The sequence below is a fragment of the Ascidiella aspersa genome, chromosome 4 (assembly GCF_963924565.1).
Source record: "Ascidiella aspersa chromosome 4, kaAscAspe10.2, whole genome shotgun sequence".
In the NCBI taxonomy this organism is placed as follows: domain Eukaryota; kingdom Metazoa; phylum Chordata; class Ascidiacea; order Phlebobranchia; family Ascidiidae; genus Ascidiella; species Ascidiella aspersa.
In genome coordinates this window covers 29,448,625-29,465,567 of record NC_139450.1, presented here as the reverse complement: position 1 = coordinate 29,465,567, position 16,943 = coordinate 29,448,625, and the positions used below count along the sequence as shown (strand labels likewise).

Here is a 16,943-nt window from a genome sequence, read left to right as displayed (position 1 = left end):
TTCGGTCGTAAAAATCCGTCAGAAGTCAAAGTCAAACGCTGCCGCTCACGTTTGTGCACGCCCAGCTCCCTTATACGCCACAGCAATGCCTTTGCGTCGATTGAAAGCCCCGGTCTGACCGTAAATATTTAACAACCGATTCAGCCGATTGATGGATTTGGCCTTTAAAGCGAACGTCGCCGACTGCGAGCTCATTAAAAGCCTTTCGGTTTAAGTGCGGCGCGGAGTTTGAACGATACAGTTCACATCACACGAGCTATTTGCTGGGTGGTCTTATAGCGTAGTGGCAGAGCACTTTTGGCTTATTCGGTTCTCGTTTTTTTTTTTTTTTTAGTAAAGGGGACTAGGGTAATATTTATAGGATGTCGTCATATATTTTTTTAGTCTTTATTAACCATTGTTAGTAATTCTTTAAAGAAGAGGTCAATAGCATAGAAATCGACTGCATATCGATTTATTACTTATTAATATTTATGTATACTACTGTAGCAAGATTAGTACAAGTTTGCTCTGTGTGCACCTTTGTGCTACGTTTTACTAGTTTAGAGTTTTTTAAGGCTGTAGTAGAACTCAAAAGTCATTAAAAGTACATAGCGTTATGCGAAGAAATGACTTGTGGTGTGTTGCTCATTGCTTCTCAAAGCAGGGATTCCAACTTTTTCCAAAATGGGGAATATATTGTGGTAGTATCTTCCCTGAAGAACAGGGATTAATTAAAGTTCATTTTCAAGAGGTAGCATTTATATTTCAATAGACAAACTTGTCGGGAAGATTATTCAGACATTTTCAAACTACGTTTCGGTTTATTGACGCTTGAAAACGATAAGGATCGCTGTATAGCCAATATTGCTCTCGAGAAGCGGGATAACAAATCGCTTACTATTGTTGCGCCTGGCATTGAGGACTTTTATGCCCGAAAAGTTATGTAGAATTGCGTCTGGTGACGATGTATGTTCGCGTCAGACTTAGAGTGCACCAGATAAACAATGCAGGGCGAGAAATATGGTTCTGTTTTTTTCTTGATATATACTTTGTCCACCTGTTTTCAAAGTTGTTTTTGTTTTGTTTAGCCAACTCATCACACTAATAATCTGGAGGATAAATATTTGCAAGTGTAGCCTGCTGTCATCATCTTAAAGGCCATACGAACTTTATAATGCTTAATTTATTTCGCATCTCTTTTCTTCCATACAGCTAAACGCGGATGTTTCCAAAGTGAAAAAAAGTGTCACATTTAATCTTTCATTCAGCCTTCGAGACCCCAACGTGGTTCTTTATCCCTCCCTTTTTACCACACATTGCCCCTGAAATCGCGGCCCAAAAGCCTATTTACCCAGCTTTGCTTCACCATGCTCTTTTAGAGTGTGATCGACAGCGGGCATTGTAACATCGAGCTTGGTGCTTAAGCCGTGTATACTGTAGCGCAGAAACGGCCAATTAACATGGCCTTAACAAAATCGGCCTATTCCGGATATTCTTACGCTGTTACTTCCCCTTTTGAAAGCACAAAAAGTCAACTGAGCCTTATAAAGCGGCCGAGTCGGCCTACTAATCTTTACTAGAAACTACGAAAATTATACCATGGGATTTAAAAAATAACTGTTCAAAAGATTAGAATAAGAACTTTACGGGCTGGCCTTGTTAACTGGTCTTTACACAAGTGTCGGATACTTCAGGAATGACCCAAGGTCCGCGTCGGCCATTGTACAGAGCGCCGGTCGGGGGTCGTCTTGTTTGTTTTGTAAAGCGATGCCCCTTTCTGTTATTGTTACTCGTCGTTTGGCAATCAAACGCTCGCGGTAGTTCGGATGCCGATTTGCGAAATTGTGGATCGTTTTTATCGAGCAGCTGATAATAATGAGTTTTGAACAGTTTCTGCAGACAAAGCCTTGAATAAAAACAAATCGACAGAAAATTGCTTTTGAATTTTTTAAGATGCCAACGTCACAACTTTTATTGAAAATCGCGTTTTGTTCCTATAAACAAAAGGTTAAGAAGCACAGGATAAAATTGTTAATGTAAAATAAGGGTTATAAATGAGGTTGAAAATGACATTTCATAAATAGATGCACAAAACGTAAGGTTTGGTCATTTTTAATTTTGCGTATAGTTTAACCAGATGACTGCAATAGGGCAAGGATTAGTAAACAGACACATTACTTTAAATATATATGCATATTTTAAGATTCGCGGCTATTAACTATGGTTTAAGATAAATCAGGCAGAAAAGAAAGGCCTCCATTGATATCAAATGTTCGGCGTGATATTTGCTTTCGAGGCGGCGCGGTATTTACTTAATCTTGTGTCAGTCACTTTGTATCAGAAAAGTTGTAGCACTAACTGTCGGCGGGTTGTATTGCAGCAAGATAAGGGGCCAATGGCCGGAAGAAGCAAGTGCCCTGACCATTGTCCGCTAATTGTCAGTCACCGTTAATTGGCGGTCAAGCACTATTCCCCATTGCTTGTGGGTTAACATTCCTGTTCGTTTCCTTGGTCAGCTAAGTGTTTGTGGATTTCTTAGTTACTACAAGTGGTCCAAAAGTGTTAATGCTGTTTATTGGTATATCTGGGTCTATCAACGTATTTTGATCGAACGTGATAAACTAGCAAGGTTAGTTTTAAAACTGCGTTAGGTAAAATATTTGTGGATGGTTTTGGATTTAAGGATAAATGTTTGTACATATCTCCAATTTAGCTGACATTTAATTAGATTCGCTGAGTAAGATTTAATAATTGTTCTCAGATTAATTCGCCAAAAGTGGCTTAACTTTAAGAAAATTTAGTTACCTCCAGTTGTTAACTTACTGTTTCAAAAAAGAAACTTTAGAATCCCTACTTTCTGTTTAATGTTTTGTCTGAGTCTATCAGCGTATTTCACACAAACGTTTTTGCAAGGTTATTTTTAAAATTACGTTAGGTAAAATATTTGTGAATTGTTTTGGATTTTAGTAGTGCAATTTTCTAGTTAGTTGAAACGGCGACGAAATGCAAAGCCATGTTGTTACTTGTACTGATTCTGCTCAATCAAATGTCGTTAAGTAGTTGGTTGCAGCTATCATAATATTTACTGTCCCGACCGAGGTATAGAAAATCTGTGGATAAATGTTTATACATATCTCTATTTTAGCTGAATGTTTATATATATATAACTAATTGAATAAATTTAGTTGAAATTTAATTTTCGCGCTTTTCTAAGAGCTAGAGTGCGTTACGCTGTGAATAAATCTTATTACATATCTCTATTTAGCTGACATTTCATTTGATTTGCCGATTTAAAGGGAAAATTCGCGCATCTTTTTTACATAGCAAAGTATAAAGCGGGTTTGAAAATACTTTAAAAGTGAAGCTGATTTATGCTTAAAATATACTTTTAAACCGTAAACTAGGCAAAGGTAATATTGTTATTCGTTGCCCAGTGATCGCCGGTCGCCACTTACAACTTTTAACGCCCAAGCCTTTGAGAAATCCCTCAATATTTTTTAGCCGAGCTTTGGCCTTGATGTGCTTGGAATCGCAGTAACTTATCGTGGGTTGAAGTGCGATTTGCGGTCCTCGAATAAACCACCGAGTGGTCGAAATCCTACGTCTTGCAGACGGTGAATTTCTCGCCCGAAGAAACTGTTAGTTTTCCGCGCAAACGTCCACTTCAGGCCTGTGTCATAGCCCTTGCGCGAAGTAACGGCTCTTTTGCTGTTTAACCCACGATTTTGTGCCTTCATTCAACCCCTACCGTACTTAAAACGAATTAAAATTACTCGGCTTTGAGTTTTCTTGTTTTTGAAAGCAATAAAGGCTACCGATTGGTTTTAACATTCAAAGCAAACTGCCCTTTTCAGTTGACGCTTTTCGGCCAACATCTGCCATTGCCAGGGGATTTGTAGGCTTTTGGGAACACCTTTGAACTATAAAAGAGCAAATATTCTCCGACTGTGCTGGGCTGTACCTTGTGTCACCTGCGTTTGAATAAACACTTGTGTGCGTAAGTAGCCGTAGATTGATTTGTAAAGTTCCCTTGGTCAGCCTATTACGGTAAACGACAAGAGTACTTGTGATATAAAGCAGCTATAAGCAATGCTAAAGAGTTTGAGAAAAATTAAACCACTTGTGACTACCGAATATGCGTGATATACTGATTTGTCGAGGTGCATATATTTAGTTTGACAAGCTAGATATTATCTGCATAATTTACGTCAATCGAGTTATTTTTGCCAGGTTACCGTAATGGGGCTAGAATATGGAACCAGACATGTCATAACTTGATCTAGTTTAACCGTATATCCGAATTAAACGAATTTTCCATGCCGTGTTATGTCGATGCTGAGCTATGTGGATTTTTTTCACTGTTTAGGAAGAATGTTTTTTCCGTTTAAGGGACTATTGTAACTGACCAGTACTTTAGAGTTAAAGTTTTTGGTGAAGTAAAGTTACCAATATTTTGTTGCGATGTGAAGAGACGACACAACATGGATAGAATCTTCCGTTTGCCCTCCGTCCACCATTCCCAGGCAAACCTGCACGAACCTACCGCCTCAAACAACATTGTCGACATTTGCGTGGGTCAGGCAGTCACCAAACCACAGCCCCCGAGACCACTTACCCTAAAGCGGGACAACTTCACGAAAAAGGGTCATGTCGTCAAGAGAAAGTATCCCGAACGCGACCCTTTCAAGCGGCAAAATCTTGCCGAGCGAAATTCTGTTTTCGGTCGAAAGGGTTTCGGAAAACCCGTGTTAAAAGAAAGCGACGACGTTCTTTCCTCTTTAAAACAGCTGAATCTCATCGAACCGTTCTTGGGCAAATATGGCCAATCCAGAGCGGCAAGAACGGCGTTAAGTTTATCCAGGCCTGTGCAGTTTAGCGTTCACGGTACCCGAGAGAATACCATTACGGAAGATGTGACCGACATCACGCCCAACAGCGACAGCGGAATTGGTCTTGAATTTTCACCGACGCTGCGTTTCACCGACGAAAAGCTCCGTGATAAATCTCACGCATCACATGAAAGCTCAAATGTCGCTCAAAACAGTAAAAATCAGCAGCCTCACTCAGTTCGTGACCTGCCTTCACGAAAGCGCGCTCATGATCACGCGCGAAACGTGAGCGATACAACTCACAAGCTCACGTACTCATCTCGTGATGCGGCCAACTCGCAGCGGACTGGCTTTCATATGACAGCACCGCCCACCGCCACCCTGGTCGACATCAGCACCGGTGGAATCGTAGAACTGACGTCGGGCTGTCATGACGATGACGTCATTGTTGGTGACGTAATGTGCCCGGTGGGTGGCGCTGGAGTTCCGCCTTCGTTCTACTTCAGGCGAAACAAGAGAAAGGCTCGTAATCGCGAGGCTCGTGAGCTCAAGAATTTCAGAAGAGGAAGAAGAGACTTTGTCTTAGAAGAAAATTTGTCATCAGAGGACGAGAGCACTTCAAATTTGGCGATAGAAAGAAACAGCCTGCAGACAGTTGATGTGATCGAGGACAAGGTATCGTTCGTTACTCCAACGTTGGAGATTCCACACAAACATGACTCACCTCAGTTGAACGACTTTATTGCAAAGTCGCCTACCTCGTCTTTTTCGCGAGCGACCTCCGCTCTCTCCAGCTACTCCCTGTCCTCCTCCTGCAAGAGCCAGCCTCGCGCTCCCAACCCGACTCCGCATCTGGAGGACAACCGCTTCCAAATCTTCCCAACTTCCGTCTCCAACACCTACCACGTCTTCTCGGGATCCCAGAACCAACCGACTGTGATCACACTGGAGGACACGTCAGAGGAGGCTCTTCTCCGGTCCTCCGACTCTCGTGCTCACACCAAGACCTTCGGGAGCAGAAAAAACGCATCCGGAGGATTTCGCATCCTGGTGACAAGAGACAGGAAACAAAGGAAGCCCGCTGAGCAGATGGACTCGCTCGTTCAGGGATCGTCGTTCAAAGTGACGTCACAAAAGAAGCCTCAGGTAACGTTCAAGATCGATGATGACGTGAATCGTGACGTCACGTCGTCGAGCAACGAAGAAGAGTCTTCCTCCAAAGAGTCATCATCAAAAGAGTCCTCCTCCATAGATTCCAAGGTTGAACCAAGGGTCGAAGCAAAGTCCGACAACGGAAAGTTGACATCGGTTCAGTCGCTCGTCGTGCAATCGATCCGCTCCAGATCGCCAATCGTTGTCGTTTCGAACGAACTTGCGGACGCGTTCGCATCGGAGGCGCTGCCCTGCAGGAAACAGTCCCTTCCGGGATACCTGAGTCCGTTGAAAGGCGTCAGACTTCTACGGCGCAAAATAACCATCAAACAGCACGCGCCCGAGAATTTGCCTCAGACTGTCGACAAGAATCCCGACGCCGAAGACCAGAACGTGATGCTTGTGGTGAAAACTTTCCCGCGAGCCTCGAAATCGGCTGAGAAGCTTCTGCGGAAGATCAACTACGGTTCGGACGCCGAAAACGGGCTAATGCCGCGCAAGGAAAACCAAAGCAGCCTCTTTCGCGCCAGGAACAACCCGCGTTTGCGTCTGGCGACTGCGCAAGGCCTGAAACCAAACGCTCGCGACTCGTCGGGCGCAAGCGATGACGACATCACAGCTGTGACGTCAGCAATCAACGTGGAGCGCCTCTGTTTGGAGGGCGATCCCTGTTTCCTGCTTAAGGAGGGCAACTCCCAGTCGCTCAACTTCATCGACTCGAGACTTCGCGCAAGTGCTATGTCCAAGAGTCGCGCAGCCACTCGGCTACTCGCCAGCCGCGAGGGCAAGCGCGCCACTCGTCGCAAGCAACTCGGCGCCGTCAGTTTGAACTCGCTGGACGACCGAGTTCACGTTAAGATCGCGGCCGGCGGTGGATTCCGATCCAACGTGGCTCACTACAGTCTCCTGCTGCGACAGAGGCAGGGCGGCTTGTCCAAGCAGCTGTCCGCTTTCCCGTCCAGACGTGGCTCGTCAGATGAAGTCACTGACGGTGATGACGTCAAGGTGACGCGCGATGCAGACGAGGGTCGCGCCACTACCTTTGATGATATTCTGCGCCACGGTGACAACGGCATCAGCTCGCCCGGCAAGGAATACGGCGAAAATGTTCTGACTCCTGGGAATACTCTAGAAGCAAGTTGTCTCGAGGAAGCTCAGCTTGGGTCGGTTGCGCTTTGCTAGTGTTTACGTTACGAAGCGATTTGTACCCTAACTTAACAAAGCTGAATTAGTTTTGTACACAAACTTTTAGCAGTACATTGTGGGTCTAACGCGTACATCACGAACTCGCGATAATTGCTGACCGTTATATACGTCTACTTTTATTTGTTAAATTTTACAAATTACAAGTGACATAAACATTACGCAACAAACATAATTTAATTGATGAAATAATAATAATATTATTACTATTTTTGTTAATTTTGGGATCTAAGCCTGCTCCAACATTGCTAGTTGTTGATCTCTTCTCCATATCGTAAGATTCAAGCAAAACCACAAAGGTTGTAAAAGAGATCCAAAAACAACTTTATAAAGTTGTAAAAAAAAAGTTGTTTTTGGATCTCTTTTACAACCTTTGTGGTTTTGCTTGAATCAAACATAATTTAGTTTTCCATGGAGAACAAAGGTGTTCGTTTACCCGAAGGCCATTGTCTGACTATCGCAGCAAAATGACGAATTTACGCCAAAAGTTTTCCGAACACCAATTTGCAACACGCATAACAACATAGCACTGTTGTAATGACCTAAGTTAAAGACTGGACTTGATTAACTTTAATCACAGACTTAACGTATGTCATTTGGGCAAAATGACTCTTGATTTAACTTAAGGCTGTGGGACAAATAATTTGACTTGTACTTGAGTCATTAACGCAAAATACTTGACGTAAAATCAATAAGTGTTACATAATTTTTGGTAAACTTTGGTTAGTTTTTTAGCCTAATTTTTCCTTGTAAAATAGAGCTCGCGAACCTTATGTTTTTCTTGTTAATTTAACATGTAGCATTTTATTTAGATGCATTATACTTGACTTGTCCTTACTGTAACAATGACTTGGATTGGGACTAGACTTAATGAGGGGATAAGTCATTTTACAATTAAATTAATTGGGACCTAAGTAATTTCAAAATGAATTGTTTACAACAGTGCTCCGCAACTGGTGTGCCTGCCGCGAGACCATACCAGGTGTGCCGCGACGTTTCTGGAGGTGTTTCGTATTTTTAAGGGTACTTCGCATTGAGTCATAAATCAATCAATTTTCTCCAGGTAGCATATAGGATATTTTTTTGTTGTCTATCGTCAGAAATCACGTAAGTGTGCCGCCGAATAGATTTTTCTCTGTTGGGGTGCCGCAAGTGAAAAAAGGTTGCCAAGCACTGGTTTACCACACTACAATACTGTTTCACTTCTAATTCTAACCTTGCCTAATTTCAGCGCCGCTTCAATGCTGCCCGACCCAAACTCGTCGTTCCGGATGACTAACGACGTTTCATTCGACGAAGGCAGTCGCTACCATGGCGGGGGAAATCCCTCAATGGAGATTCGTAAAAGCGCAGGTACTTTTAAAGATTTGTTTTCTGTAAGTCAAATCAAACAGAGTGCGATACAAATCGATAAGATATTTGTTCCATTTATTTCTCTAGGATATATATAATCGCCTTTTTGTATTTCAAGTGATCGTCACTGATTCCTAGTGCATTTTTGTATGTGCACTCTCTTTAATCTTTCAAGAAAAGAAATAAATCTTACGTGTATAATTTACACATTTAAGTCATTATATGTAACGCAACGTCCTTTAAAATTAGAAATACATATAGATTAAGTGATTACTGTAATTCTTTGTTTTTGTTAAGATACTTCACAACGACTAAAACACAGCGCTACAAACCCAACCGACTGGTAAGTTAAACGTACGATTTAAAAGTTTTCTTGTATTTTCTGAAGAGAATATAGCAATGTGATGCCAAACCCTTTTTTTGCCATAACAGTTTTTGTTAGAAAAATATGTATTTATAATATAGATACAGTATTAATAATGCATTTTTACTCGTATGACAACCAACAAACAAAAAAAAGTTGTTTTATTGGCATAAATGAATACAAAAGGCTCAATTACGTATTCTTGTTTTCCGTGCAGTTCACCTTACTCCGGTCACGGTCGACTTGACAAGACTGCGGACTCGCCCAGCCGTGACCGACATAATCACGTGACTTCGAGCGGGTATAAGGAGACAATGCCGATGTCACTGGTCCGCATTGAAGAGAGATGTGAGTATATTTTAACCATCTGCTGACAATTCTAAACAATATTTTCGAAAAATACCCTTTGAGGTTAAAATGAAAGCCGTCATACTTAGGCTAACAGACGTGATTTTCATGTTTTTAATGTACAAGTCTCAAGCATACTGGTGGTTAGTTACCTAATGTTTCTTTTGATTAATAGACAGAAACAATTCATGGGAATACTGACAGTATACTCCTCAAAAATCGTTTCGAATATTGTGCTTTGTAAAACAAGCTGCTTTAATCATTGGCTGAGCATCGACGTTGTGCTTTTTTGGTCAACCTAATAAACTTATAAACTGCAGAATGACGATATTTCCTGTTCGTCAGTGCTTTAAATTTTGGGAACATTATTAACATTTTATTCCTGTTTAAAAAACATTGTCCTGGTCATTAACGTTGTGTCTTTTGCAAGGAGACGTACAGATTTGTTAACTGGGGGTCAGCCTTTAAAATTACCTTCTATGGACGTTATAACCGACAGTGCCCAATTTTTGCCGACGGTGTTTGCCTAATTGCCCCACTATGACGTTGGTTCGTAACCTTTAAGTGACGACACCCTATTTACTGCTGTTAAAAAGTTATTTTCTACAATAAACAAAACTAGAATGAAATAAAAAGTTGCATTGATATAAACAATAAAGAAATTAAGCCGCCGGCAAGCGGAAACTATACTTTTATAATTGAGCATTCAAAAGTAGCATATCACATTATTTTTCGTTGAATTCTTAATTTATTTTTTGTTTGAATTCTATTTTTTCTTTTGAATTCTTAATAGATCATTGCCTTATAGTTGGTGTAATCTCAGGCCGTCCGGTTTGCCTTGAATGAATAATTCAAAACAGCGTGTAATAAAATCACGTTCGATTTCAGTGAACTTCGACTCAGCTCTTGGGCGCCACCCACCGAATTACCCGGGTTCGCGGGGCCACTCGGCGCAAGGCCGGAACCACTCGGCGAGCTCCTGCGTCCTGGCCACACCCCCCGCCCCCACCCTAACCACGTTCCGACTGCATAAGGGTCGACAGAACTGGAATTACAAAATGGGAGGCAAGTGTTAAGATTAACAATGAGTTCGCTAAAGCGCATTTTGATGTAAGTGCTTTATGACCTATTTAATTGTGTAAGCATTCTATTACTTGTGGTCAAATGGTTCAAGGTCACTGAGCACATGGTGCCTTGACATTGTAGATGTCCTTACGGCGGTTGGTGTTATACCTTGTCGCGGTAGGAGTTCGCCTTGTTAATTACAAGTGTTTGGCAACAATGTTCAACTTACACTGATGCTGTTTCTGTTTCAATAACATTGTTTTGTAACTCAAACAAATTAAGATATGAATCCACTTGTGTAAGCCTTTATGATAACAATAACATTGATAAAGACTTCAGCATCGGATCTAATCCATTAGTTTTCAGTAAGAATGATCAGCATGTTTATGCTTGCTTTGGACAGACATTGTTCTATGACGTTGTTTAATACCGGTGTAGAACGTTGTTAAATACAGGTGTGGAAATAAACTCGGGTACCGAACTAAAAACACATTTACTATGAACAACTGAACATATTACACCGACAATGCATGTAGCGTAATCTTATAAAAGTTGTTGCTTGTAAAAATTTAGGTTACGTCGGTTGGAATCTTGTGGACCTTCGACTAAACTTTTTATCTTGGTTATTCTACAAAATGTAGCTTTATATAGTTTTACATATATCGATATAGTGACAGACACTTTATATTCATATGAAAGCGTAAAATTCAGTCCGGTTTCATTAATTCATGATACTAGACTCGTGCGTAAGTATGACGCACAATGGTTCGACGAGCACTCGTTACACTGCAATGACGCCATTTGTCAACTTTCATGTTTTAAAATAATAAAAACGAAATTGTTATTATACAATTTGAATGATTATAACACTGACAAACAAACCACCAATACTATAATAGAATCATAAACTTCCTTTGGTCACACCACGTTCACCAATTGACCGAAATTAACCTTTTGGGTTCATCGCAGACCTGTCGGTCAACGGCGGGGGTTACTACGGGTCATCTCCCCTGCAGCCGGGAGCCCGGATCGAATCTTCTGGACTTGGATCGCTCAGCATCAACTCGGCTTCAAACCTTTCGCCCAAACTCGGAAGCCAGGCGAGGGAACGAAACGGAATTACGATAAAGTAAGTTAAGGTTTGCTTTTGACTGAAATGCTGGGTAAACCTCTTGGGAAGTCCGAGTTAGATACATCGATACCGCCCTATAGAATCGAATTATTAATTATAACTTAATATAAGTTCCAACACACGGATTTAATCTCCCCTGGCTAGCATCCCAATTAATACAAATAAAAAAACAAAAACAAATGAGAAAACTGAAATTCAAATTCAGGAAATAATTTAATGTTGATATATCAGACTTTAAATTCCCGTTCGCCAATTCGTTATATGAAAGCGCAATAAAGGCAAACAGAACAGAACGTTTCGTTTTACTTGATTTATCGATGTTATTTAACCCAAATGTTAACCCCCTGTTGTTTTTTTAAGGCTTGGGTTGATTAAAACACAGCTGTTATCATTTGTAATTCTCTGAAAATTACCTTTATCTTAAAGTACAGTTACCCTGGCAATATTAAATACAAAACTCTTTGTCCACCACTTTTTCTCCTTGCGTTTTGCGATAAGCCACAAGAAAGGTCTTTGCCGTTTGTCGTGAATTATTAATGTAAAGTGTGCGGTAACCTCGCGGTTATAAACTGAAAAAAAGAGTAGCGACGGCGTATAAACGTTATTACGCGTCTTGCCGCAGGTCCAGAATGTCGAGTCGCTATGGCTGCAGGATGGACTCGATCGGCCACTCGTACAACTCGTCGAGTGCGATTCGCGAATGCCAGTACTCGGATCCGTGTCAGTCTGCGCCCGCATCATTTCAGCAGCGCCTTATGGAGCTCAGCGTTTTGGAGTCGGAGACCATCAAATATGAGAGAAACCGGAAACTGAAGAGAAAAAAGAACCAAGACAAGGACTCGTGATTTTCCTTCTTCTTTTGTTTTGCGTGTCTTCTCTTCGTTTCTCCCTTTTTTGTTTTCTCCACCATTCTTTTGCAATGCCAGAGTCGACAAAGGGTTTATTTTTTGCAAGTTCTACAACACTGTTGATTGTTTCCGGCTTTTTATTCGTTTTAATGCACGTGCTTACCACAGGACACAAACTTGTTTGCTCAATATACGTCTAGTAATGAAATTAATTGCAACTTACAAACGTTGTTCCCTTGAGTATAAGGGGCATATGACTATTTCATAACAATGGCAACTTTTGCACCCCTTAACACAAAGCTGTTTTCAGTTTATTTAAACTGAGGTTGCATTTAATCAGCTAATTTTTGTTTGACACCTTTAAACTTGTAGTCTTTACTTTGTACTGCTTGCAAATCGTTTAACTGGTAACGTCTCAATGTGAAACTTGTCTGGTGTTGACATTTTTAGCTGCTGTTTGTTTCTGCACACAAGTCTGGAGATTATTCACAACAAATATTTTTTACCTCTTTTTTACTCAAAAAGATCTTCGCTATTCCGATTTCCGTGACGTACATAAACTATATTTTTGATAAGATTTTGGCCTGGTTGGCTCTAACGTAAGCTCTATTTATAACTGTTCTCAAAGTAGGTTTTACACTTTAGTAAAACATCGGCCGCATTCTGACCTCATGGCCCATATAACAATTTTATTTGTGGCGTTAAACGTGGTATGTTTTAGATTTTGACATAAATAACCCGGTATTTAAAGCGAGGTTCGTCTTTCACAATTTTAAACTCACTTTTAATTGTAAATTATACTTTTAGTCAAGGAACATAACGTCAAATATTTGTCCTTACAAAATTTGCATCAGCACTGGTTGTTTTAAAACTCTACTGGCAGCTTTTAAAATGACATTTTTTCTATCTGTGTCAGTGTTTCAATTATATTGTTGTTATCTGCTTACGGGTTTTAATAAAGTTTTGTTTCGTACACGAGTAGCCTATGTATTAGACAGGTTTCTCAAACATAGGCGTAGCCAGGGGGGTCTGAGGGGCCATGCCCCCCCCCCCAAAATTTATAAATATTTTACTCTTAAAAATTTGTTTTGCAGCATTTATGAGCAGTACCACAACATTTGTTCACAGGCATGCCACACCTTCAATTGTCATACACTGTTAAGTCACAAACGATGTAGTTAATATAACATTTACTATACATTAATGTACTTTTACTACTTTCAGACAGATTTTGCTCATTGACTGTTTTTTGAGTATTGCGTTAACACTCAGTCAGTTGCTGCTCGAAACGGTTTGCTAGCATTGTTATTTGTGTTCGTTACGGAAGTTAATGCAATGGTAAAAGCTAAACAAAAAATTCCAACTTTTTGGCCCCCCCCAAAATTTTCGGCTGGCTACGCCACTGTTCTCAAAGTGGGCCACCAATGCCCACCATGCCTATTAGGACAACTCTGTGAAGGCACACGCGTAAAATACTTTTACCAGACTAAAATATACAAAAAGCAAAACTGTCGTTTTCTGCTACTTGCTCTATTGTGTAACAACAAAGTGTATAGTTCTTGTCACGTGAATTCATTAAACAACAGGAGTTTCATCGCTGCTCGACAACTAGTGCATTTTTGTAAGAAAACGCTCTGTTAGTTTTCCAATCATCAACTCTAGGGGTGGTTATGCTTAAGCGACGCAGCAAAATCAACGGAATGATTAAAGTCAAGTTTATTAAATTTACTCAAATGTTTGCCTTGGTACCGATAAGAAAATATTGACTGTGGTAAAATAGGTGCAATTCGGCGTTCAATACAAGTTCAATAATGTTCAAAAACATGGTCAAGCGGACCAAATCGTTAAGATCTAACCAATTACCATGTTGCAACGCCGATTTCACCATTTGAAACAGATCCCAAAGTAAAATATATGACGTATGATTTCATCGACGACTCTTCGTTGTCTAGCTCTCTGACCAGAACGCCACTGATCACCATCTGAAATAAATTGCAATTTTGGAAAGAAATATATTCTGTTTGACTAAAATTGGTGGTATTTTTATTCTTAAAAATAATCCAGTGATTAACTTAAAAAGGAGAATGCAAACCTGTTTCAATGAAGTGCAAGTGCTTGTATTGTTGTGTTGCAATTTCTATGAGTTTCGGTTTGGGCTGTACCTAAATATAGCACAACGTTCTGCGGTGACGTTTTAGTTACGTACACAGATTTACGCGAGTCCAACAACAAATGCAGTAATCATCTAAAAAGTTTATTTGGTGTGATATCTATGTGGCCGTAATCTATAAATAGTACGGCGTTATGCAAATACGTGCTGGAATATTCACGCCCAAACGTCACGCATCAGTTGTGTAAACATTCCCACGCTCGCCGTACTTGGTTCTGATTGGCTATGAGCGCTATATACTTCCTGTACTATAAAGTACCGCGCATATCGATGACACACCCAGTAATAAGTTCTAAGCTGCCGGCGGTAAACGCCTCGCTTAAGGCCCGTATTTAGATAAGAAACATCAGCTGTTTCGACAAAGCCAAGGTTTATTGTCGCCTGTTCATCCCGTGGTTTAAAAGTCGACGAAAACGGGTAGTTTTGTGTACTACTTAAAAGTGACCATCATTCCGAGATATTCAAATTTAAACCGGTTAACGGTAAACGCTTGTACAGGATTTTAAGGACAGTTCTAAATCCAGGTTGTTTTGCTTATAGACAGCGCGCCAGCTTTGCCAATATGCTGTGAATGTGCTGTTGCCATGTCAGGACACTGACACCGTTCTTTGACCGAGCCTATACTTTCACTGCCATTGACCTTTGGTTTTTGCAACGTCATAATGCTTGCGTTTTTCGCAAATGTGACGTCTTTAGTATCGACTTGGTACAGCACAGCGCAGGTTATGCTGGCATACATTTCAGCTTTACGTTTAATATCAGAGTGCAATATCAGACGATACATTACATTGCAGCCTTGTAGCTTAATATACTATTTTGGATATTTTCGAAGACGTTCGCCTTTCATAGAAATCTCAAACAATGAAGTTTTAGACATGTTGAAAAATATTACGAATGTATATTTATTGACTTCTGTTTATTGCCAATTAGGCAGTCAGTGTTAATCTTGCTTAAATTATAAGGATGCTACTCAATGATGCACTGTATGTATGCCACTGTGGAAAGTATGGCAAGTGCACCCGCGAGATTTTTTAACCTTTTAAAAGTGAACCCTGAAAAAATCTGAACTGCACCCCAAATATGTAAAACGCTTGTGCGGAATATGTTTATAAAGCAATGTATACAATACAGATTGCATCGTAAAATCGTAAAGTACAGATGAGGTGCACTCAATACAGATGAGGTGCACTTTTTTGACTTTTGTTGCCACCAGTCACCCGGATTTTTTCGGCCATGCACCCGCCAGACCTGGTCGAGATCTGCCATACTTTCCAGCAGTGTATGTATGCCAAAGTGCACCCGTGTTTTTTCAACAGCCTAAACCTGCACACCCAAAAAATGTATATGCACCCCATTTGTTCCTATGTTTTAGTAGCTAGTACACTTTTGGCCAGTTGTACCCGGTCACCTGATCTAGTTGGCTGTGCACCCACAAAATCTCGTTTAGATCTGCAAAACTTTCTAGATGGGCCAGAGGCGTAGCCAGGCTATTTTGCGTCAGATAGCAAACTAGAAAATTGGCGCCCCCTCATCTATGTTTAATCGCATTAACATAATATGCCTTACTTTATACGGAAAAATTTTTCATCGAATATTGTATTGAAAGAAAATAGCAGCCTCAATTTGGTATTTGTAAGCCTCTTTTTGACGCCCCTGTACCTTGGCGCCCGGGGATATACGCCCCCCCCTAAAGCTACGTCTTTGAGATTGGCCAATAATGGTTATGTGTACACATTTTTTTTCCTTTTCATACCTATAGTTTAGTAGTTATGAATGATTATAAAGTTTGCAGCTATACATTTGATTAAAATGTCCCTGCCAGTTGCTACACTACTCCATTCAAACTTTGAAGTTTTATATTGGCTTTAAATTGGCAGCTAGATGCAGTTTGTAATAAAAAAATGCCTCTTTTGTGAACATTTATGCGGTTCAGACTGAAGAAATATAACTTGGCTTTTGTTCTGTTGAACTGTTTTAAATAGAACAAACAAAATTAAACTGTAACAATGTGATTTATAATAAAATGGGTTGATATAGTTTGCAAATGCAGAATGCTGCAGAGTGTTTTTTTTCTGCTGCGGGTTTGAGGTGCACTACAATGATTGTGCCAATTCTTATGTTTGAGACCAAGTTATAGACTTAACAGCTTTCAATTTGGAATCATTTGGAACATTTAGTTTCACACCCTAATGGCCAGATGTCTAGTTCATTTGCAGTAAGTTAGATGTTCACAGTGTATAAAAACATGCCTGCATTCATTTCCATTAAAGACTACCAAGTTTCATATATTATTTATTTGTATGAGTAGTATACCATACCTATGTTAAATGTTGGTTCAGAAATAATTTTTCTGTTTTATTTTTTTCTGAGTCTACCATCACAATTGAGTTTATTTCGCTTGAGGTTTTTAGTTAATACTGGAAACAGATTATTTTGTAGATAAGTTCAACTGGAACTCTTTTACTGTTCAATCATCACCATTCATTTTCTGTTGCTA

The 16,943-nt window shown here is 40.3% G+C and overlaps 1 protein-coding gene across 1 annotated transcript; it reads left to right on the top strand.

The window, feature by feature from the left end:
- Nucleotides 1-4,352: 4,352 nt before the first annotated feature.
- LOC146157377 (uncharacterized) lies at nucleotides 4,353-12,591 on the top strand. The gene is made up of 7 exons (XM_083388194.1): nucleotides 4,353-7,126; nucleotides 8,398-8,519; nucleotides 8,817-8,862; nucleotides 9,101-9,231; nucleotides 10,120-10,296; nucleotides 11,266-11,425; nucleotides 12,051-12,591. Exons 1-7 carry the CDS (start codon nucleotides 4,464-4,466, stop codon nucleotides 12,271-12,273), a joined length of 3,522 nt encoding a protein of 1,173 aa, XP_083244320.1. The 5' UTR covers nucleotides 4,353-4,463; the 3' UTR covers nucleotides 12,274-12,591.
- Nucleotides 12,592-16,943: the final 4,352 nt, after the last annotated feature.

Bases quoted from the DNA above. Each gene is read 5' to 3' on its own strand.
- LOC146157377 (XM_083388194.1), top strand. From the start codon at position 4,464: ATGGATAGAATCTTCCGTTTGCCCTCCGTCCACCATTCCCAGGCAAAC. The intron at 8,863-9,100 runs GTAAGTTAAACG...TTTTCCGTGCAG, and splicing joins GCTACAAACCCAACCGACTG to TTCACCTTACTCCGGTCACG. The intron at 9,232-10,119 runs GTGAGTATATTT...GTTCGATTTCAG, and splicing joins GGTCCGCATTGAAGAGAGAT to TGAACTTCGACTCAGCTCTT.